The sequence below is a fragment of the Lepisma saccharinum genome, chromosome 24, assembly GCF_977018435.1.
Source record: "Lepisma saccharinum chromosome 24, izLepSacc3.1, whole genome shotgun sequence".
NCBI lineage: Eukaryota > Metazoa > Arthropoda > Insecta > Zygentoma > Lepismatidae > Lepisma > Lepisma saccharinum.
The window spans coordinates 40639227-40664905 of NC_139252.1; the positions used below are offsets into that span (position 1 = coordinate 40639227).

Here is a 25679-nt window from a genome sequence, read left to right on the forward strand (position 1 = left end):
TTCGCAATTAGGACGACCCCCTTCGAGTGTATTCCTGTTCAGGCAGGAAGTGTTCGCAATTAGGACGACACCGTTTACATATACCCAATGTTTTCAAGATACCATCAACTAACTAGTTAATCTTAATTTTTTGAAATAGAAATAAAAAAGGCTCGTGATTGAATGAGACTTTTAATTACCCGAGTGCATCAGTCTTTTTCCTGGTTGGTAGCTTTTTGATGTAGGGCATTATGGTCAAACACTCGAGCCAGGCTACTCACCTTTTCCCGTCAAATGTATGTTCGCTTCCTACAGATGAGTTGGGTCCCCAATGGAAATGGATGTTGGATAATAAATACGTGTTACGCAGAACGCTTCCAGATATTGACGGTATGATCTCAGTACTTACGGGGTCGTTTTTACTCCATCTCGGGCTCAGTTTAGCTATGGAAAACGATAATATACATTAGTATTTGTAAAATTCGTGCTGCACAATTAATGAGTAATGAAACCTTGGCAGATAGCAACGTGTAGTATGATTATGGTTTACATTGGAATGTAAATACAGACTAGATCAACAGGTGGTGCTGATACTTCTAAATACAGTATTATAAAACGCCTGAATGATAAAACACAGAGAAACATATTGTTATTAAAGAAACTATAGCTTTAAAAAATTAAATTCCAATTGTTATGTATGCCCAATACACCACACCCGTTGTTTCTAAGAAAAAATATACTTACATGAATCGGATAGACTAAAAATGACTAAACTGAACACCATCGTACACACACAAAATTTATAGGATATATGTAATATAATGCATGTGAACGAAAATAATACAGCCTTGATGCATGGGCGTATTCATCGGGGGGGCGCACTTCCCTTTTCGAAAACTAGACCGGAAAATAAATTGTTCATTGTTTGTGTTTCCGTTCTAAGTAAAATATTATTATTATATTAAGTTATAAAGTTATTCCCTTTTCCATTAATTCAAAATAAAGCATTGTACGATTTCGAATCATAGTATGTTCCTTTGCCTTCCTCGGAAAGTGTTGCCCCCCCACCCCATCCCCGGAAAGAATTATGGTTCTCCATGCCTTGATTGACTAATTGTTATTCAGTGTATGACATTTTGTGATATATATGACGATAGACATGATAATTGCTTTCAAATATGCAAGTAAAAAGAAGATTATTTACATTTGTGATTTAATTGTACTGGTTATGTCATCCTGTGACTACCATCACAAGCATTATGTACATGAGATTTAACTCCATATACGCCATCCCTCATTACAAGCACTATATGAATTCGAGGAGATTTACTAATAGCTGGGTCGTTGTCGCCTTGTAATCAAGGGGTCCCGGGTTTGATACCCGGTGGAGGCACATAGTGGTTCGGACTCCACTTTAAACTCTAGGTCCAGTCCCGATTAGCCTTACTGTGCACAAAGTGGACTTAAAACACCAACTCAAACCAAAGTAATAGCTGGGGGACCGATACCCACCGATACCGATATTTGAAAATTGCAATAATTACAATTTGTTCAAAATATTGATCAATGTTAGTGTGTAAATAATCTCCAATTATATGCATGAATTTACCAATACATTTGCTTTAAAATATTCAAGAATTACATCAGAATATTAAAATAGATGCTATTTAATTTTAAAAATACAGTTTTTCTTGCATAATTTGTGCAAAATAAAAATAATTTTGAATTTTGCATGTTTTTCAATGTAATCAGACTCTGCAAAAAGGCATTTTTGACCAACATACCGGAAAAGTATCGGTTGGTATCGGTAGATGAATTCCAACCGAAACTGTCCGATATCGATACATCGGCATCGGCTCAGCTCTATAAATTACCTGAATGACCATCATTGGCCAGAGTCATGGAGGTCGCCTCATCATATGCTTTCCACGCCAACGGCTTGTTGTTCTTCGCCGCGAGTCGTTGTATGCCAATATCGATCGGCGATTGTTTTTGCCCTCTGCACTTCGGGTAGATGTCGCCCCAAGAGTCTACTCCTGAAATCAAACTTAAATGAATACATCCCTGATATTTTTGTTATTACTCAGTCATGTAAACTACAAGTAATTATACCACGGTTTTTTAATATTTATTTACCATCTTAATGTAGTTATTATGTATTCCATATTTAGAACGCAATCCTAGACCACTAGAGTGAGTAGTGTAAAATACTATAGGATAAGGACAACAAATGAAGAGCCCATTTGATTAACAGACCCGATTTGGCTACACTTAAAACTATGTCAAGATGCCCATATGGGTCAATTGCCCCAAGTGTGCTATGCTGTCAATCCCAAGAATCCTGAATCCTAGTGTACAAATGAAGAACCCTCAATATATTAATTTGGCTACACTTAAAATTATCTCAAGTTGTCCATATGATCTTATTGCTTACAGTGTGCTACTCTGTCAAAATCCCAAAAATCCCGAATTCTAGTGTACAAATGAAGAAGCCTCAACAGACTGATTTGGCCATGTGTGCAAAAGCTGAATCTGTGAGATTGTTGTCCATAAGCTTGTCAAAAATATGTCCCTCTTGATATTGCTATGGCTACACTTAAAACTAAGCCAAAAATGCTCATAAGAGCTTTTGCTTACACAGTAGTATAATGTAATATATGCTTAAATACTTGTTGCTGTTATGTTAATATGTTACCTGGAATATGCTCAATATTTTAATTGGACACCAGGCCCAACTTGCATATCTAGTACAAAGACAATGTAATATGCAGAGGCTTTCTAGAATTGCTCTGTGACTCTCTCATTTCTTACATCATAAACATATGATTTTTCACCTATAAGAATAACACTACATATGGTGTCATCAGGGAGTGTATCATGGAATGCACAGATAATTTTAATGTTTGTCCTGTCATTAACCACAACTTGTTTCCTTTTTGAGGTGTTGATGACAAACATGGGTCTTTGTGCTTTGAATTCATCTGGCGTGTAATACATGTCAGTATTGCCAGTAGTGACCCTTTTGTATGCTGTAAATGCTTCATATAATTTGAGGAAATCATCCTTGGACATGTTTAAATTATAATTTTCTCTAGGAAACACCTCATTTCTGCCATTTTAAGATATATGTTCTTGATGTTGCAGCTATCAAACTTACTTGAATTTTTTTCCTGATTATTGCGTCTTCCAGTCTGAAACAGTACCACCACAAAATCTGGCATGTCATATTGTATACTGGAGAATGAGTTTGTAGCATCAAATTCATAATAGCTACCAGTGGCAGGCTTCTGCACACATTGATATGTATAAAATTGTAAAGGCACCTGTGGATTTTTTAGTATATCTGCTTTGTATTTAAGAGCATAACTGGCTTCATATTCAACAACTGGAATTCTTAGCTCCATAGTCTGAATAAGACATTTGCCTTCATCAGGTAGGGTATTAGGCAGAGCTGCCCCAGTAGAATTTAATGTACTGTACCTCATCAAAGCATTATTATCATTAGCAGCTCTTCTAAATGTGATTCTTAAACCACCCTTCCACATAATATCTTGGTAATCTGAGAAGAATCCTGGCAACACGCGCATGGGGAACAGCACTGTGTGGCTTTTAGATATAATTTTATCACCAGCCTCAAATCCACCTATTTTGTAGTATGATGCCTCGGTTTGGATAATTTTAGTGTGGCCAAAGCTGTAGAGGTAATACCAGGGTAATCTACTCTGTTTATAACAACACCATGTTTCCTGATCTCAATTTCAGAGAACAGATGTGGCACAAAATTGTCTACCAATCTTATATTTGAGTTAGCAGGATAATCTGTACCATCGAGCTTTACAACATCAAACTTGATATATAGATCTGCTCTGTGGGGGTGTATAAAGCCATCTCCTACATCAAGATCAACCTCAATCTCTGTGTTGGGTTGATTTAAATTTGCAAAGGTCCTCCTGTTTGGGGGGAATGATTGTAGCTCATAACTCTCAATATTTTCCATTTTTTTGTATGTATTTTTATTTAAATATTAATTTCTATGATAGCAGTTGTTGTGGCTCCAGCAAAATCAACTAATTCTTCTTTTTCATTAGTGACCATCAATTCAATGTAATCTATTCTATTATGGCACACAGGAAAATATAATGTTGGTGATGGAGTGTAGATGATCGGTTCCATAAATTCAGAGTTAGGTTTGAATGTTGCAATGATGCCAGTTTGTTTGTGAGTGCCTATGCCATCTGATTTGGTGATCATACCCTCGGCCACATTACAGTGAATATTCAGAGTCTCTATGGCTAAGAATTTAGGTATATTAATAGTAGTGTGTTTAATGGCTGGTTCAAGTTTTGTGTTGTTCTCAAAGCCTAACAGCTCTCCTATAGTACCCAGATCCACTGTTTCTGTAGCGGACACAATCTCTACTCTGTGAGTGACAGAATTTTGAGTTAACACTATTCCTCTGGGTAAATGAGCATTTAGAGTAGATAGATTATATTGCCCTGGAGTGATAACAATTTTTTGATCACCAACTGCAATCTTGTTGTTGTGGTGTGTAATATTGGGGATCAAGTACATGCCATAAAATGCTCTGAGAGCTATTGTTTTGGGATACACTATATCATCATGTAATCTAAGTTTCAACATTGAATTTTGGCTGGTGAGATGGAATACCCCCATGATGTTTCAGATACCACAAGGCTTTTTGAAAATCTTCAATTGATGGTTTATTTATTTGAGACAGATATCTAAGAACAGATAAACACAGATGTCCACAATTAACATCTTTGAAATTTTGAACACGGGCATTATTGTAATAAAGATTCGTTGATTTTAGATATTTTACTAAATTTTCAGGTGGAACACCTCCAAATGAATCAAACACAAATGCCTCATCTTTTAAATATTTAAGATAACAGATCCAGTGAGTGCCCTGATTTTTGTACTTATCCAAATTAACTATGCCACACTCTTTGTTGAGTGGTTGTTCTGGTAAAGAATCAGACATGTACACACCTCTAAAATTTTTGATGCCCAGTGGCTTGATTAAAGCTTCAATATCTTGGTTTGTAAGCGGCTCTTGTTTTTTTTTAAACTTATTCATGGCTTTCTTAAGACCTTTGCCTTGTTTTTCCATGGCCAGATTATGGCGCTTCAATTCATCTAATTCTGCCTTATTCTTTTTGGCATCTATTACTGTTTTTGCTATAGCAGCTGATCCCCCAGCCAAGCTCCCCACAGCCCCCAAAGCTGCTAAAATAGCTGGGATACTAAATATAAATCCACCTATATGTGATTTTTTTCTAGATTGCTGTAATTTTTTTTAATTGAGGGGTACTAAGTAATAATTTCATACCATGGCCCTTGGCAAGACAAGAATTTTTTTCTTGCGCTGCTTTTTGGTTAGAAGACTATCAATAGTTTTAAGAGATTTAAGACCTGCATAAGGTATCTGATACATAACACCCTTGGCCTTCATCCTAGGTTTATTATATACATATTCTGGGTTTACATAGCTTAATTAAGTGGCTTAAATTTATTTAATTTATCACAACCCCCACCCCAGTTTTTGTTTGGTGTTCATAGCTATGGTGGTCCCCAATGCTGCTATTCTTTCACTTAAAGAAGCATCTTTGCTTGCAAATCTACCAAATGCAGCCTCTTCTAATTTCTTGTCTGCAACATGTCGCCTATCAAGATCAGAATGTGTGTTGTATGCTATGTCATGGTCTCTACAAGCAGCATCTAGAGGATTAACATCAGGATCACCTCTGTTTAATCTATGGTCCAATTTTGTACCGGGACCACAATACTGATAGCCTGGAATGTGTAGTTCAAATGGCAGCTTGTTTATGATGTCATTAACCAACCCCCGACCCTCAGAGATATTCCAAAATTTAGGTGGTAGAGTATTAATAATTTTTATAAGATATCCAATGCCCTTAGTGTCATTCACTATAAAATTAGACAATTTGGTGCTTATCATGTCCATAATTCCAACCTTTTCATTGTAAAAATTGTGGTTGCCAGCATTTTCCTCCCCAGCTATCACCAGCAACCTATCTACAAGTTTCCTGACATCATCAACCCACACAAATTATTTAGGCAGGGTGTTGTATTGTTTGATTCCACTACCTGTCTTGATCTGTGACCATATGGGCTTGATTAAGTTGTTGTATTTTGCTCCACTGCTAGACTTGACTCTTTTTTTGTGTGGGATCATTGTTCTGGTATAGAGCATATGATTTTATTAATATTTCTTTGTAATGCTCATAATCTTGATCTGTATAGCTGCCAGGTCTCTTCCTAGTCATCAGTTCCCACAATCCAGGTGTGCCAGGGTACTTAACAAAAGCACCTCTTTCTCCAAGATGAGATTCTGAATATACAATTAGATCATCTCCCAGAAATGTTACCAGAGCGTATAGAGGAGAAAGTGTGTGCACTTCGTTTTCTTCCCGTAAGCCAAGTGAATAGAGCGGTGCCCCACCGAAACACTGGCAGCACCTTCGCTTGCGAGCGTCTTCTGCTTGCAGTGTGGCCGCGCTTTACGTAGAGCGTTGTGTTTTGTTGTGCTAGAATAACATTGTGTACTTTTATTAATGATTTGATCACTATGTGCAACTATGTGCAATCGAAAAAATTGTTAAACCCCTTCCAGTCCGGTTTCCGCCCACATCACAGCACCAGCACAGCGCTCATTAAAGTGGTGGATGATGTAAGGTCGGCGATGGATAAGAGATATTTGACAATGCTAGTTCTCCTCGATTACAGCAAAGCCTTCCAAACCGTAGACCACGATATCCTTCTGGCAAAATTGTCATCTTACTTCAACTTTTCCCAACCCGCTGTTGACTGGGCTCGCTCATATTTAGCAGCCCGACAGCAACGCACATTCGTTTCTGACAATAAGTCGTCGTGGCTGCCGACGAATTGCGGTGTACCCCAAGGTAGCGTCCTGTCTCCGCTGCTGTTCTCCATGTACGTAAATGATATATCTGGAAACTTTCAATCGACTAATTACCATCTGTACGCTGATGACGTCCAATGTTATTTGTCGTTCCCTAAAACAAGCATCAATATGGCCATCAAAGCCCTAAACGACGATATTATGAAGGTCTGCAAGTGGTCTCAGGCAAACGGTCTGCGAGTAAATGCTGAGAAAACTAAATGTATTTTAATTGGCTCAGGTCAGCTCATTTCCGCAACAGAGAAGTCCTCCATCCCTGACATTCTTGTCGAAGGAAACCCCATTTCGTTGTCGCTTTCGGTCAAAGACCTGGGAGTCGTTGTGGACGAAAACCTCTCTTGGAGTGACCATGTGAAGGCCATATGTAAAAAAATCCTACGCAGCATTACACTCGCTGTACCGCCTTAAAAATATTTTACCACAAGAAGTAAAAAAAACACTCGTGGAGTCCTTAGTTCTGTCTCATATAGACTACTGTGACTTGACATATATTGACCTCAACGGTGAACTAGCAAGACGTCTACAGCGAATACAAAATGCATGTGTGCGCTACATTTATAATATCAAATTTTTTGAGCACCTGACCCCGGCTTTCAAGGACCTAGGCTGGTTCGACCTTTCCAATCGCCGCCGCTTTCACGCTCTTACAGCGCTCTACAAAATAGTAAACTCACGAGAGCCGTCCTACCTACTTTCTCGATTTCAACCCCTAAGTTCAGCACACACCTTTGCCACCCGTTCGAGAGACAACTCTCTGCTCACCATCCCCTCCCACAAGACAACGTTTTATGGAAATTCCTTAACGGCCACTGCTACCAGAGCGTGGAACGACCTCCCCAACGACATAAGAAACTCTTCTTCTCTTCTCCAATTCAAATCAAAATTAACAAATCATCTTCTGGAGTTAACTTACCAGAACTGAAAACAGGGAAATAAAATAAAATTAAACCTTCGTGTAAACTGGTAGGACCAACACCCACCGACTTTTTCTGTAATTTGACTATGTTTGTTGCGTGTGTGTTTGTTTTACGTGTATTTTTTTACTTAGTGTGTTTTTTTTTGCCTTTACTTTTTATGTTTTTTGCGTCTTTCTCTTTTATTTTGTCTTGTGTTTTTCTTTTTTTGGTATCTCAATGTTCTTAGTTTTTTATAAATTTCATTTCTTGGTATCTTAAATATTTAGTTTTTTATATATTTATCATACAGTTAGCTATAAAAATCAATTTATAAAATGTAATGTAGAGATGGTTAAGTGGAAGAAAAGGCTTGTGCCTTAACTTCGCCATCCAAAACAAGGAATAAATAAATAAAATAAATAAATAAATAAACGTTGTTACGATATTGAGTTTAGTGTCGTTAGATTTGTGATTGATCCGTTGTGACTAGTTTGTGTTGTGTTCAACGCATAATTATTGTGTTTCAGACAGCAGCGAGCGAAAACTACAAGATGCCTACGTGTTTCGTACCCGGCTGTAGATCTGGATATGATCGCTGTTCTTCAGGCAGTAGACATTTTTTTAGGCCACCTAAAGACAGTAATGGTCTCTCAAAATGGGAGAGTGCCATCCCTAGAAAAGATAAAAAACTAAGTCATAATTGCTATGTGTGTGATATTCATTTTTCCACTGACCTTTTAGTGAAAGTGGATTCGTTCATAGTGGATGGCGAAAAATTAGAAATTCCACGACAAAGGTGGAAATTAAAACCAGAAGCAGTTCCTCATATATTTCCTAATCTGCCCAAATACCTCTCTAAGACAGTTAAGAAGCGAAAATCTCCAACGAAAAGGCAATCCTTGCGGACAGATGATAATAAAGTAAGTAATCGTCGCAATGTATCATTAAGCTTATCAGTAGAGGATGATTTGCTTCACACTGCGGATGCTAGCAATACAATAGCATTGCTAAAGAAAAAACTTAAGAATCAGAAACGCAATTTAATTAGAACGCAGAATAAAGTAAAGGTCGCACAGGCTAAAATAAATTTGCTTGAAAAAGGCGTTAAAGATGCTAAATTAAAGACAACGGTCACACAGTCAAAACAGTTCGCGTCTCTTAGCAAAAATCAAAAAATTGTAATTGATACAATCTTAAAGAAATGCCAACTGAAAAGTAAGACAGGAATGAGATACAGTTCTGAGTTTATACTGGATTCTCTTCTATTAAAAATTAAGTCCCCTAAGGGGTATAGACACTGTTTGCATCACGATGTGCTACCTTTGCCTTCTGAAGCTCAGTTGAGAAAATTGGTGAAGGGTCTTAAATGTGCTTACGGCGTAAATTCCCATGCCATCGACGCTATAACACATTTTTTAGTGAAAAGAATGAGAATGAGCGTAGCGGAATGCTGATTTTTGATGAAGTTAAACTTAAAGAAGCAATTCAGTTTAACTCGAATTCCTTAAAAATAGACAGCAAAATCATCTCGGAAATTCTCCAAACTATCCAGCTGCTGAGTTTTTCTCCAAACGTAAGTAACATGCATCTTTGTTTCTTATGTAGTTAGTTATGTAAGCAACGCGAGCATCTTCCGCGCCCTCTCAAACGTCACCACTGCCATCTAGGCGGTGGACCACGGCAAACTCAGTGAGTGCGCACACTATATCTTCTATACGCTCTGATGTTACTCTGAAATTGCCAATTCTATGTATGATGCTACCATCACGCTCTGTGTCAGCATATAGGCCAAAGACCTCATCTTTGTTGTCTTTAGGTGTGCTTAAATATTTTTGTTTTGAGCAAGAAGACCCAATTCAATAGGATCCAGAGTAGCTTCAATTCTTCGAGGAGCAACAGGACTAGGTGTATGAATACTAGAAAGTGGGGTGATTGGATAATCTAATATATTCCTAGCAGCTACAGGTACAAGCTCTGTGATCAAATTTTGATTTTGCTCTGTAACAGTTTTGATATTTTTACCTAATTCACTAATAGCATCAATAATAGGCTGTTCTGTTTGCTTGTGTTGTTCATAGATTCCTCGGTTCTCTGATTTCCATCCCTTAAATCTTTTTACAAGATAATCTCTTAATTTAAGATCATCAATAATTGGCCTTTTCATGGTTATTTATATATGTTTCAATGTCTAGAAAATTGTTGATTTTATTTCTGTATTTGCCACTATTGGGTTTCCTTGTCATATCAATTGTGACAAACCTATAGCTGTCCTGGTTCCAGCACCTACTGCAAAACTTGGAAAAATCATTGTAGCTCAAGTCCCCACCTACATATTCATCATGTATGTGTTTGAGGTTGGTATGATCTTGATGAAACACACATATAAAATTGCTGTTGTCTCGGATCAGCTGCTTCGGTATTTTAGAACAAGTCTGTGCCAGGTAGAAGCAATCTATGTTTTTGTGCCGCCCCTGTGTAAAAAAATTTCTAACCTTGTTTTGATTATCCAGTATAATGTCATCAAACACAACAACAGAATTATCGAGACATTCATGAAGTGGCTTAACATCTGGTTCAAAAGTGGCTATATCCAGTCCATTATATAGCTTCATCAGCTGCTGATATTTTAATTGTTCCAAGCTCTTAGAGAAGACATACAAATGCCTATTTTTCCAGTCTAACCAGTTGGGTGCCAATAAAAAATTATCAATCATTAGTGTAGTTTTACCACAAGCCGATGGCCCAACAATAATACATCTAATATTATCAGGCAGCAGCTTTCCATTTCTCTTAATCTGCTGTTCAGGATCTGGTAGTCTCTTTATAACATCCCAGGTGTTCATAGTATCACTTTGTCTGCCTGGATCCAGCTGTGTTCTGGGAGACCTAGCCATTTCACCAGTATCTTGTTGCCTTTTCTGCGGATGATTTTTTCTATGAGATATGTGTCAGGCTGAGTTCTTCTTCATAAAACCTGCCTTTGAGAATTTATCCTCGGTGGTCTTTTATTATATATGTGTTAAGGGTCCCAGGTTTAACTTGAACCACTGTAAATAATTCAGTGCTCCAGTTTCTGGTAAAGCCTCTTTTTAATATGTGCTTATATTTGCTGATTCTTACTTGATCACCTACCTTGTATTTGGCTTTTCTTGTTGTTGGCTGGTATCTAGGATAATAAACAGTACTGATCAATTTTTGCTCATCAGATGAAGTTACCTCAGAGGGCTTCATGTTGATTGTGGAATGGACCGAGTTGTTATATCTATCTAAAAGTTCTGGTAGGATACTGAGCCATTTATAATTACCTTGAAGGGTAAATTGTTTATACATATGATTTTTTGGGTTTTGTTGAATCTTTCTACAATAGAGGCCTTGAGATCACTGTAACTCGAGTAATGTTGTATTGACTGGCTTTTAATAAATTGTTGGAACACCGAATTATAGAATTCTTTGCCATTATCTGTTTGTAGATAGCGCGGTGATCTTCCACTCTGATTGATGATTGTCCTGAAGGCTTCTGTAACACATGCTCCAGTCTTGGATTTGAGTGGCACAGCCCAGGCATATTTTGAAAATGTATCTATGACAGTAAGTAGATACTTGTAGCCCTTGTTGATCTTGTCTAAGTTTTTCAGCTGTCCACTTGCCATCTCAACCAAGTCACACTGCCATAAATCATCTATGCCTTTTGTGACTACTGGCAGTCTCTTATAATTATGTCTGGCTTGTCTGTGTAATTCATCAACAATAATTTGTCTAGACATAGTATGTAAACAAGAATATTGCAACTATAGGGTGTTCAGCAGCTGATACTACAGAATTTTCTAAATATAATTTGTCTCCTATTTGTATATTAAATTCAAGAGAACCATCATCTTCAGCATAAGATGTTTCTAATGTATCGGGGTCTGTAAAATCCTCTAACTCTACACTGGTGACCTTTGGTTTGTTGTCAGCATTTGTTATTGATAAGGTGGGGTAGTGGTGTGCCTGTGGTTGTAGCCAATATTTGATCTTGATTTGTCTAAGTGTGCCCTCAACAAAAAACTGGTAATAAAATTGTGCAGGGGACAGCATATATATTTTGCCACCTGGTGTAAATGGTGAATCATATTCTTTGTTGGGGATGCTGTACAATTCAAGAATTACTGTATGCTTAGGATTCTCGATTAGGCCAGTTATTTCTTTTTCTGCTGTAAGCAATCTACTTGTTACAGATTCAAGATGCTCATTGATAGTCCTAACAATCTCATCGTGGCCTGGTTCGATCCTTATGTCCACAGCAAGTTTCTTGTATTGTTGCACAATCTCTTGTAGCTGCGTGGCAAAAAGAGACAGAGCATTTGCTTGGTTTGATTCCATGGTCCCTAGCTGTTGCTTGATGTTGGCTACAATTTGCTGTAAATTTTCAACAACTGCCAATTTTGAATTTTGAGCAGTAAGATCATGGACTTGTCTTCTGATATCCTCAAACAAAGCATAAAGTTCATTAATATGTTGATTAGTTGGTAGAGTGGCCACTGTCTGAGCAAGTTGTTTGATCTCTGTCTGGATATTCTTGATATCTTCTGATTTCAATATGCGATTCACGGCTCTCTTAATATTTTTAAGTTCCTGTGATGTAGGCAGATTTGCTACAGTATTCTGCAAAGATTCAAGTGCCAATTTCACATCATTTAATTCAGAAGCATCAGCCACACTACGCATAGCATCTTGGAGCAGGGTTATGTCTGCCTGAGTAGGTGTTGATTGTTGTAAAATTTCAAGTTTTGTTTGGATATCATCGATCAAGTGATGAAAATGAGATAGCTCAGATTCAGTGTTGAGGTTTTCAAGTTTGGTGATCTGTTGCTGGGCACTGACAAGGGTATCTACAATACCAGGCAGGCGAGATTCTAGAGTTTCTTGTACATTTGTCAGATCACTTTGCACTGCTGCTATTGTACCCTCAAGATGGCTTATGGTATTCTGAATTTTTCCAAAATCTTCATATGTTTCAAGTTGCAGCTTGATGTTGGCAACACTACGAGTTATAGCACTCAGAGCATCAGAAGATGGTAGGTTGTTCATAAAATTTTCAAGTGTCTCAATTTTTTCTTTAACCTCGGCTATGGCATTGTTCAGAGGGTCCAGATTAGGTATCTGTAGTGATTGAATCTGTTCCTTTAGAGTGGAAATTACTAGATCAAAATCTTCTTGTGACTTTATGCTTTTGACAATTGTTTGGAGCTGTGTCTGGACATTATTAATCTGTTCTTCTAATTGTTGTTTCAATTGCTCAGAGTTGGTAGCCTGAGTCTTAAATTTGGCTTGAAGAGCTGCCACAGCTTCCTCTAAACTTTGAAAATTATCTAATGTAGCCAAGTCAGTATATTTTTGAAGCAGCAATTTGAGTTCTGAATCAATTTTAAGAAGAGGGTCCATGCATTGTGATTGTAAATTTGTAATTTCTAGTTGAAGACTGGCATTCAGTGTGGTTTGTAAAGCTTGTAAATCACTTCTTAATTTTTTGACTCTGACATCAAGCATCAGAATCTCATCACTGTGATCTTCATGCCTTGTATGGCCAAATATATCATTAGGCATTTTTGTTTTAATGGTTATTTATTATAAAATATCTAATTCTTAATTCTATAAAAAAAGGTATAAGCTTATCATAGGATCCTGGGACCTCAATATATAAACAATCACCAGCGGAAACAGTATATACAGTGCCAGAAATCATGTTTGAGTGCTTAATTCTATAAATATTTCTCCCTATTGAAACCTTGACATTACCCTCGGGAGTTGTAATAAATTGTAATTGACCACCTACAGGTAATTGGTAATGATTTAAATTATTATTAAATATGTATAATATTTTACCTGTTTTATCATCAACATCTGTAAGTATGCTGTTCAGATGAATAATTAACAAACCACTTAGTTTAGATATGATAAATTGTATATCAGAAGAGGGTGCTGGTGTTGGCAGGTCCATAATAGCCTGTTTTTTGAACCCAAATAAGTTCATTGGCATGTTTATTTATTTCAAATCATGCTCTCTAATTGGGCATTGATTACCACTTCTCAAATCGCAATGACCCCATGGTAGAGTATGTATGCCACATGACAAAATACATCTCTTACCATCATGTGGGTCCAGAGCCACTTTTCTTACAACATTTGTAGTCAACAAGTGATCCACACTCTGAATTCTGCATTCTGATGTTCTGATTAAACTCTGGGTTTTGAGACAATCTTCATAATCTTTAAATTGGAGCTCTTTGTCAACAGTTACTCTGCCAATGCCCTTGGCCTTTTTGGCAACAGCACCACTACATGTTTCAAAACTGTACATCTTGGCCCTTAACCCAGCAAATGCCACAATAACATCACCAAGTGTCTCATCTTTTAACTTGCCAGGCACCTTTTTGTTGTGGGGTTGAATTTTTGTATGTTCACTAGTATCAAAATATTTAAGCAATGCAGGCTGTGATATATCTTGATAAACATCTTCTGTCTGAATATCAAGAATAAAGCTATCTGGGTCCATGTACATCAGTTTTACACAATCACTATAAAAAGGCTTCAGCACATCATAATAGAGCTCTAGCATGTGTAATTTGGCCAATTCCAATATCACAGCCCCTACATAAATAGGCTTATCAAACTTAATCTTTGTTTTTTTCATGTTGAAGAGTGCCATATTGCCATCATAAATTCTTCTATAATTGAAATTAGGCTTTGCAATCAATTTTTTGCTCCGGCTGGGGTCAGTAATTAATTTAACATCACTATGCTTTCTAACATTTTCTATAGTTTTGCCATACACTGAATTTACCATCAATTTAAACAAAGTTTTATCAAATTGGCTCATTGCAGATGTTCGAAGCTCTGTGTTTGTATCAATATATGGCTTCAACCATCTTGAGTGGCTGAACCTTAAGACTTTGCCAACTTTGGTCATTTGAACACCATGATGCATCAGGAACTGGAGGTTTTTGTAATATATGACATAACCCTGTTTTGGCTCTAGAGTCATCATTAGCTTCTTCTGTTTAGAGCCAGGTGAGCACTCAACCTCAGGAATTGGGGGCAGATCAGAAAATTTGTTGTGTAAATTATCTGGAATTGTCAGATCAACCTCTAAGAACAGGCCATAGTCACTGTCATCAAAATCCTGAAGATCTTCAATATTGAAATCTTCAACCCACTCAAGCCCTGCATATGGCAATTTATCCATCATAGCATAACCATACAGGCTGTTGGCATCTACATACAGTATATAATTTGATGGCAGTGCTTGATCATAATTGCGAATATACTTGTTATTTGCTCTGGCATATCTCTCAGAACATTGCACCATGCCTCCTCTTATATATTGCTCCATAAACAGATACATATCTTGATCTTGGATCAGATCCAATTGCATTTTAGTGTTTAAAAACATTGCAGACCATGCTAGGCCTGGAGCACTCTAGAAATACATTGGATCCAGCTTATAATTTTCCATCGATGATTTTCTAAATGCCTGAAGTATATCAGCTAAGAGAGTCACATCAAGTTTTAAATATGCCTTATGATAATCACCAAATGTCTGGCATTTTAAGTTGTCCCACATCAACTGGGCATGATGATAATCATCATCAGTAATTCCAGATGCCCTGCGTTTACTGTAGAATGCTTGTTGTGGTGGCAGAGAACACTCATAAAATTTAGAAAAATCTGTAACATAGCCATATGGGTATACACCCTTCCGCCTAATTAATTTCAGGTCCTGATTTGGAAACAAAGCACATGTGATTTTGAATTGATCATCAGATAATTGACTGGCCAGTGTAGCCAGGCTAGCGGACAGAATTCTGTAGGAATCAAGAAATCTTAAGTGAATGGGAACACCATTAACTTTAATTATCTTGCTAATAGCAATATATTTCTCATCATTTTCTGCTAAAATATTTAAATTCTGCTTGTCAAACCCCTCGTACCTGATCAGATGATGAAAATCATAATTAGATGCACCATGGCAAAATATAGGGACAAATTTTGGTCTCTGGATCTTAATATTACAGCTATTACACAGGGCCATTTTGAATTTACCATCTGTATGAGAATGGTGATGCACCTTGATATTTGTATCTGAAAATTCAGAATCACATACCGGGCATTTTTCTGCATTGTTGAAATCTTCAATCTGATCCTCTGTTAAAGGCAACATAGGTTTTGATTTTAATAAGACATTAGATGCTATGTCATGGCATTTATTTTCTATTCTATGTGCAAATTCTTTGATGGCATCTGGTCCCATGTATAAATATTCTTCACTAACAATACCATCCTGTACAACAACATAATAAAAACTAGAAGGCTCATGTAACTTGTATGATGTAATTGAAGATTCATCAGGATCTGGGCTGCAGAATGCAAGAGGTTTAAGGTTTGATTCAAAATCACAGACTATATATGCTGGATGTTCCAACAAGGCTTCAATTTTTTTTAATTTGGCATTTTCATTTGGCTTAGGCATAACCATATGAACAGGTTTATGGTTGCCACAGTATTTCAGATGCTCAATTAACTTGTTTTTAGCAATTTCTGCATTTTGTTCCCGAACCCCATTTATTATTTTTTGACCATCAAATACAGTCAAACATCTTCTGCACAACTTGAATATTGTATTGGATTTGCCTTGTTGTTTTCTGACTAAAGCTTCAAGACTGTATCAGAGTGTAATGGTGTGTGCCATCCTCTTCAATTAAGAGCAGATCAATCGGGACAGCAGAATCATCATCAAGTGTACTGATTCTGAGAGGTGCTATCAAGCAATTGCCACGGCCAGTAGAACAAATAAAAACATTAATAGATAATTGTTTACCATTGATATCTCTGGCCTTTTTTTCAAATTTATCAATATTCTGAACAAACATTGGATATTCTAAGCCCTCCATAGCATCATCAAAATCATGTTCATGTTGTTTATAATAACTTATTCTCTCAGGATGCCTTAAAACTGGATACAAAGCAGCTAAAATACACCACAGAAAACATTTCTCATCATTATTTTCTATGTTAACCACGGCTTTCTTGTTTTTGATATTGGCAGGTAATGGCAGATATGTAGATCCTTGTAATGGGCTGAATTCAGAAATATTAATATATAACTTGTGTGGAGATCCACATAGGCTCCAACCCGATTCCTTAGCAGCAAATTCAGAATGTTTAATATTCAATTGATCTATCAAACTGCTTATTATTTTGTCTAAATTTGTATTTGAATATATAGCTACAGTTTCTGTTATGTGGGGCTGTGTAAATGTTGTGCCATTTGGTTTCTTATATTGTGTAAACAATTTGAGGGACAGCTTATCAGAGCCATTTTGTGCATTTAGAATTGCCTCCACATCAGGATTTATACTGTTCAAAAAATTCTTAATGTCACATCTTGGCTCTGATACAAAACTGTAATCCCTAAGTTGGCCAGCAAAACTGCTATAGCGTGGCTGCTTTGCTGCTCTAGCATTAACAGGTATTTCAAGCTTCCTTTTTAGACCAGATGTAGATGGTTGTGGGGGCAATATTGATGGCTGTACATAACAAGTACACTTATGCCTATTGTAATATGCTTTGCTTAATATTTTATGGCATTTTGGGCATATTTTTGTGGGTGTTCTGCATTTTTCTGGATCACAATTATGCCGGTGCCTAGCCCAATTAGAACTAGATATATTCTTATTGCATTGATTGCAATATTTCTGATTTGGCATTTTCGTTGTTGGTTTATTATATAATATTTCTTGGTCCAAAAAAACAGAACTATGGATAATATGCCAAAACAATTATAACAGCAGTTAGGGGCTGAGCTGGTGCTTTAATACCCAGACAACAGCAATAACTAGGCTCTGGTGATCCCCAATATAGAGTAGTTTTGCTCTATTATGCTGTTGTATAACACACTTTACCAGGTATCAAACCCGGGAGCTATCAGCTGGATATCAGCTAAATACAGTCAAAATTGGATTTTAAATCTGCAGTGAATATTCTCAAAGTCTCACGTGTGGGGATATTATTCTGACACATGTATTTCAATCTCACACACTCTACCAGGCCTCAAACCCGGGAGCCTCTTGATTACAAGGCAATAATACCAACACTTTGCCATCAGGGAGGCCCACACACTCTACCAGGTATCAGACCCGGGAGCTCTTGATTACAAGGCAGCAATATTAACACTTCACCATCGGGGAGGTCTCAAACCCGGGAGCCTTTGATTACAAGGCATATAAGCCATGCGGCTAGGCCCACACTCTACTGAGTATCAGACCCAGGAGCTATGAGCTGGATATCAGCTAATACAGTCAAAGTCCAACTTTGGATGTGCAGTGAATATTCTCAAAGTCTCACGTGTGTATATATTATCTCAGAGCATAGACTTTTGGAATTGGAGTCAGGTTTGCATGCTCTCATGCAAAGGGGTAATGTCCTTTTAGTAAGAATTTTCCCTATTACACAGAAATATTAATTATAGTTTCATGCCCTTCCAGTGAATTGGAATCAATAGCATGTGTCAGGCCTGCATGATGGCATGCAAAAGGGTAATGTTCTATTAGTAAGAATTTTCCCTAGAATTACACAGAAATATCAATAATGCCCCCTTTCAGCTTTTTTTTCTGTGTAGATTCTCTCCCTTGCGTGCCAGCAAAATGGAATATGAAAGCCCCCAAGCCTGCATAATTTATCTTCCCGATCGAAACTGTCTGACAGACTGAAGTATTTCTGAGCTAAGTAATTACTGCCCCCGGGCAATTAACTGATCAAAGATTAGGAAGCAAGCAGGTAACAGTTCAATTTGCAGCCTGATTTTGTCCAAGATAATCCTGTAATCTGTAAGTTGTTAGAGGCACCTACATGAGCATTTTTGGCTTAGTTTTAAGTGTAGCCATAGCAATATCAAGAGGGACATATTTTTGACAAGCTTATGGACAACAATCTCACAGATTCAGCTTTTGCACACATGGCCAAATCAGTCTGTTGAGGCTTCTTCATTTGTACACTAGAATTCGGGATTCTTGGGATTTTGACAGAGTAGCACACTGTAAGCAATAAGATCATATGGACAACTTGAGATAATTTTAAGTGTAGCCGAATTAATATATTGAGGGTTCTTCATTTGTACACTAGGATGCAGGATTCTTGGGATTGACAGCATAGCACACTTGGGGCAATTGACCCATATGGGCATCTTGACATAGTTTTAAGTGTAGCCAAATCGGGTCTGTTAATCAAATGGGCTCTTCATTTGTTGTCCTTATCCTATAGTATTTTACACTACTAGAGTGTTTTTTTATTTTGCAAAATATGCATGATGGGTAATCTTCAATTTAGAAATCTTCTTGTTGCTTCACATTTCAACTAATTTTGACTTAATATGTTGCTTCATCATTTAAATAATATATAATTTAACAACTTACTTGTCGGAGATTGTAACAGACATCAAAATTATTTTCAGGCCTGCTTTTGGATATGGTGGATATTTTGATTTATCCGCATGTGCCGTTTTTAAAATTCTCAGACATTTAGAAAAATCTCTGTAACTTGTGATCTGTAAATCTAAATACAGTGATTTAAATAGTTTTCTTCAGAATTAAATGTTCTCTCTTTTTGTTCATGACCATTTTTTTATCTCAGCATTCATGCTATATACAGTGATTCAACGCATATGCATTCAGAATTTCTCATCTTTGGTGCACATTGAAGGAAGCAAAATATCTCAACCATATTTATTTAAGGTTCTTAGTCCTACCGTTTTTAAGTTAATTGTATGAGGGAATGGTATATCTGAAATTTTCACCACAGCGAGTCCTCTTGAGACTTTGACATCACAGAGAGAGATCTGCTGAAGATTTTCTTTCGAATAAGAAAGATGGTAATATTTTTCGGAATAACCTGGCACTGCACAGTAAACTTATGGTTAAAGATGTTTTGTGCCGCTCACGGATGTTTCCCAAAGAAGAGAAATTATGAAAAATATCCATCGGATTGAAACTAATAATCTGAGGGTAAATGCGATCGTCAAAAAGGAGGAATGTTTAATTCTGAAGATAACCGTATTTGAATCATTAATATGAAGTGAAAGCTGAAATAATCACAGGCTGCTAATCCAAACACAAGTCTGAAAAATATTTCAGTGGCGGTGTTTTGATACTTAAGGAATAAATGGTTAAATTATTTCAATAGCAATAAATATAGCAATAGATGTTTGAAATCGCATGCAATAATCCGTTCACAACTGATAATTTAGCAAAAGCAAATCGTGTCACTAAAGTTTTTAAAGCACAGTTTTTTTTACATATATTGTAAATTAAAGTTTTATATTTTGAAATACTTTGGGTAGATTTTACTTACCATTTGGCCCTGAGTAGCTGTATGAGTTTCCAGACTGTCCAGAGCTCCCTGGAATAGAGTAATATTTAATTTAGAATGAATTTATAGGCACTTTGTTAGATACATGATTAACAATACACGAAGTATGTGTAGACAGAAATACAATACATGCATGTACACATGTTCTCAGACTACTGTTACCAGACGGCCTCTTTTCTCTGGACAAGGCCTACATTTCAGTCCCATGTCCTTGGTCTGCGAAGAGCATGAAAAAATCGTGTACACCGTTTGTGAGCGTAATATAATTTGCATTAAGAAATTACGTATTTTAGTTGGAGAAACGGATAATCAAAGGACAATTAATAGATTTCTTGACGGAACTTATAACATTGTTCTAGATTTAGTATAGCAGATACTCTACTATAATTTTTTTATCTTAAATTCTGTGGAAGTCTTGGTATTAGTTCAATTTTGCGTCTTTTAATTTTATAATTATAGTAATTTGACCAAAATTGAAATTTTGAAATTGTAAAATTGCTACACGGAGAAGGTTGCTTGAAAACACAGGAAGTAGTATATTTATTATAAGTTAGCAAATTTCGTACCTAAGAATTGATTTTCAATACATTATTTTTGAATTGAAAACGTGTCGTTTTGACATAATTTACTAACAGTTCATAGTAATGTGCTCTAGATTTTAAGGTAAAGTCCTATATTTTGGAACAGTGTCCTACTTTTTATACTATGGGTAATTCTATAAAAAGTGAAACTGAAATATCAAGTTTCTAATGTATAGACCTCAGTTGATAACCAGCATATCCTAAATATGTGTAGATCTATGCATGACATATTATATTCTGAACAATATAAAACTTACAAAATTAAACGCAAGGTCTAATTTTCCAGAATTTTGCACACTATGTTATGTTTTCACTGCAACATTTATGACAATGTAATAATAATTCATAAGGTAATATAGAAATTATGAACTTTCTACATCTACCCTCTAAAAATAATGTTTCTATAGCTTGTCCGGCTTATACATACCTGTATTGAAGGTGATACTAAAAATCAAGCAGCAAAACGAGATATGTATTATTCCCATACTACTGCAAGGTAATCTGTAAAGGAACATGCTATTAGCTGACATTTTGTCGTTATTGTATAAAGCACCAAACTTACTTGTGACAGTTAGTGAATACATTAAATTACTTTTAATTGTTTTGAAATACCTCTCAGTAATATCAATATCTTTTCATCGCTTGTGGTATAGAAATGGCGGTCATATTGGCATCAAAGGGCAAGGCGAGTATCAAGTTTTTAAGTCAACTTTGTGCACAGATAGGTTAACCGGGACTGGATATACAGTTTAAAATGGGATCCGATCCACCATGTGCCGTCACCGATATCGACGTTACCACTACGCCATCGGGGAGGTCCTCACAATGTTATACATTATTGTTTCTGCTAGAAAGTATTGTCTACTGCCCCCTTTCTCTCGCTTTCACACACACATGGGCTAATGGATCAAATCTTCTGATCAAAATTCTCTCTATCCATTCCAATCTAGAAAAAAATAGCGAATGGGCTCGATGTCGTCACCTTTGTAAATCTTCTTGGCTATCATTCCTATTTCTCTCATTAAGTGTCTCTTACCTTTCGTTTCTCCCTGTCCATGCCTTTCAATTGCTCACTGTGTACTTCGCTTTGTACAATGTATATTTTGTATTATCCCTTTAAATTAAGATGCAATTTAACATAGCCTATACTTTATTAAGCGAACGAAGCATAACAAGTTTATCTTACTCATAGCGCTTTCAAATTCTTGAACAGTTTCAATTACTGACTATTACCACACGAGCGAAATATGTCATCCATTACCGAAAACGCTAGGTCATGAATCGAAATTCTTGTTCATACTATATGGAAGTAACGCGAAGACGTTTTTTTTAATATATGCGTTTGTTTTGTCTTAATATTTTTTTATCATATCAAGTATGATTTTGTACCCCCCCCCCCCCTCTGAAGAAGTGCACTTTGTCTGTAGATCGGTATTGGAAAACGTCTAGTCACAGGAGTGTTAACTCGACACCAAGCCTTATGTTTCAAGGAATTAAATGAATCATAAAAAATAGGTATTCGTAGTCACCATATTTTGCTACGATTTAAGTTATCTTAATCGGTGAACTAATGTAAATCCAAAGACAGCGAAACTTCTTATAGGATGATAATTTGTGGGCCTTTTTCTAGTATCAACAATATCAATACGAAAAATATGCACGAAGTCAAGACAATAATAATGTATTATTATTGTGGCATACATATTTTTCTAAATAGCTAAATAGTCTACTTATTAATACTTCTTGAATTTGTTCCGGTGGGCAGAAGAATTTTTGGGTGAACAGTTGCCCACCCGCACCCACCTGTCGCGTCGTCCCTGAGTTTGAGTTTGAGTTGCTGTTTTAAGTCCACTTTATGCACAGTAAGGCTAATCGGGACTGGACCTACAGTTTAAAGTGGGATCCGAACCACTTGTGCCTCCACCGGGTATCGAACCCGGGACCCCTTGATTACAAGGCAATGACGCTACCACTGCGCCATGGGAGAGGCCCGTCGTCCCTGAGTAAACTAATATATATAATAGTATAATTTCTCGATGCTTTCCCTGCGTGATAGGGCCACACAGTGCTTCGGGTTCTACTTTAAACTGTAGGCCCAGTCCAGATTATCCTATCTGTGCATAATGTGAATAGTCGAATTTTCTCTGAAATTTCTTCCTGTGGAATTTTGCAAATACCACACTGTATTCGTGTGTGTATTGATTGTATTATGAAAGAACCTAATTCCTGGGAAAAGGGTTACTTATGCACAAGGACAATATCGTAGCATCCACGTCTTGAAGGGGGTGGACAGCCTCATTGTTACAGAATTTTAGAAAACAAATAAAAAGTTAGTATTAAAGAGAAATTACTTACGCGTGCAGAAGTTTGACGATTCTGTGCGTAGCACTTGTGGGCTGGCTCACTTGTGAAGTCACTCACTTCTGTGTTGAAATGAACAAGATTCGTTCAACGTTAGAGGTTCTTTTGTTGAAACAATGACAGATTACTTGTGTTGATTAACCCCCACGTGGCGCATTGTCGCTGGCCTCGTCATGGACACTTTGTGCCGTAAGTGGAGAAATGTTGCAGACGACCAAAGGCTTTGATGGCCTGTAAGAGCTTGTGTGGTCGCCATTTGCATTCTTCGGAAAGAACCATGAATGAGTACCTTTTCAGTATGAACGTTGTGCTTTGACCAGCACTGTGAACGTTTAAAGAACGAATGTCGGTTTGGCAGTTAATTGTTCGGAAATAATGCGATTTTTCAGGCATTGTTTAGCTGAATTTAGTGCACTAAAGTTGTAAACCAGGTTAGTCGAGTTGTAGACGGAACCTTATTACGTGGGTTTCTTAACGTGTTATGAACAGGGACCGGGAGTAGGGTTGAAGAAAATGCCCCAAAGTTTCAGATCACTGGACACAGAAGAATATTTGTCGATGTCACAGTGTTACGTCCATTGCGAACTTTTCCCCTTTATGGTAGAATTTCCCTCCAGAAAGCACAAGGGGGACGAAACGCAATGGGGTATAAATATTCCCCGGACATTCTATGAGGTGACCTGTGGTATTTCGCCTCCCCTCAAGCCCCCCTTCCCCTCCGTCAAATTTTAAGATAGGGTGTGTCTATCACTAGGGCAAAGTTCACAATATATTTAATCTATTGTATTTTAAGTGGGGGCATTTTACTTTTTCCGGGGAAACATTACCGGCGCAGGAAGACGTTTTAAACTGAGCACGTAAAGTGGTTAACTTTTGATCTCGCCACCGAAGTTTGCGGGTTAGAGTCCCGACCTCGGGATAACGGTTCTTTTTTAAATTGTCTCTTCATCCATTTAATCGAATTATCCTCATTGTCACGATTAGCCAAAAGTGGCAGAAAAGTGACACTAAAATAAGAGGAATACGAAATAAAAATGCAGATTTTTTTTAATGACGTCGGTGTGTTACATACATATATCACCCGTGTGTGCCTAATCTTTAATATTCTTGTAAGAAATTATCCAGTTTTTAAAGATTTTCTATAACAAATAACACACACACATACACATGTACACGAGGTGTCGTTGCATACACCATATAGAAATCATCAAGACAAACAACATTTCTTAATAATGTTTTGCTCGTTAAAGCCTCGTTAAGACGCCACGACCCCAAAATATAACTGCATTTATCCTGTATGTATGCAGCCGTGCATCGCAGATTCACGATCGTCACTGACATTTATGATGGACAATTCGCCCACTATTACCTTTGCAGTCGTCTGTATCAGGGGAAACTTATTGATTGTATGTGAATTAGACAGTGACCCCTCCCACTTTCATGCACACACACACACACACAAACACACACACATATACCTGTCTTTGAAGTTCTGGATCGTGTCGTGATCCTAGATGGGGTACTTTGCCAACGAGCTGCTGCTGTACAAGAAACGTAGAATTCTTCTCGGAAGCCAACCTTTTGTAGGTTTCAGATCTTGATGCAGTTACATAAAAATTTACGCAACATTTACAGTTTAAAGTCTACATCATGAAGTCGTTATTGTCGTCCATTCTTCACATGTAGACATCCAAGGTTGCAACTGTTTGCATTTTGCTGCATACCCCCTCAACTCAAACATAATTTAATAATCTTCTAAGATTCATTTAAGTACTCTGGAAAAATATGAGCAATTACTGACATAGAAATTTTAGCTGTTCTGTTTGTTAGGTTGCCATGCGGATGTCGTCTCGCTATCAAGATATTCTTGGCGAGTTTGCACGATTCAATCATATTATTGTATATAAATGAATCCAATTTTGGATACAAAAAATCAATGCAACCTGTATGACTTGGATTTCTATGACGTAGTATTTTTTTTATTCTGGCCTAAATTAATTTACACACGTTTATAGCTTTTTATTTTAACTTTAGGTCATATATTAGCCAAAACACGGTACAGGCTCACATTTAGAATGTTTCTATCAATTCTCTAGACGACGCCAGGCATCCGGTGTTCGATTCCCGGCCTGAGGATGGGTGTTCTTTGTGACTCTCATTTCATCATATCATTGCCCATCCTCATCTTCGCCATTAGTCAAAAGTGGCATAAAAGCGAAGTAAAAATAAACCAAATCAATCAATCAATAATTTCTCCAGATTAGTGTTCGAAAAGTTACTTTTTGAAAGCAATTGGGTTTGTTACTTGGTTCAAAAAGTAACTCAGTTAAAGTTACTCATTTTAGAAAGTAACTCAGTTACAGTTACTGGCTTACTGCTACTTCAAACGCAGTGCTACAAGCGTATGACATTGTTACAACCCAGAAGTGCCTGTGACTGTACCTTAAAATCGTTATTGTTTTGGTGCGGGACTGATTGTCAATGATTTTTCTTATT

The 25679-nt window shown here is 37.0% G+C and overlaps 1 protein-coding gene across 2 annotated transcripts in view; it reads right to left on the bottom strand.

The window, feature by feature from the left end:
- Window positions 1–24766, bottom strand: part of LOC145978364 (carbonic anhydrase 2-like) — a 29282-nt gene extending 4516 nt beyond the window's left edge. The window contains exons 1-5 of one of the 2 annotated variants that reach the window (XM_083110966.1): window positions 24662–24766; window positions 21250–21323; window positions 20224–20271; window positions 1854–2015; window positions 261–423 (exon numbers count right to left, since the gene is read on the bottom strand). In XM_083110966.1, coding sequence (XP_082967092.1) covers window positions 261–423; window positions 1854–2015; window positions 20224–20271; window positions 21250–21307 — 431 coding nt within the window. In that variant the 5' untranslated portion in view covers window positions 21308–21323; window positions 24662–24766. Of the gene's footprint in view, window positions 1–260; window positions 424–1853; window positions 2016–20223; window positions 20272–21249; window positions 21324–23177; window positions 23347–24661 lie in introns of those variants that run through there. The other variant, XM_083110965.1, reaches the window with a different exon arrangement.
- Between the last annotated feature and the right edge of the window lie 913 nt (window positions 24767–25679).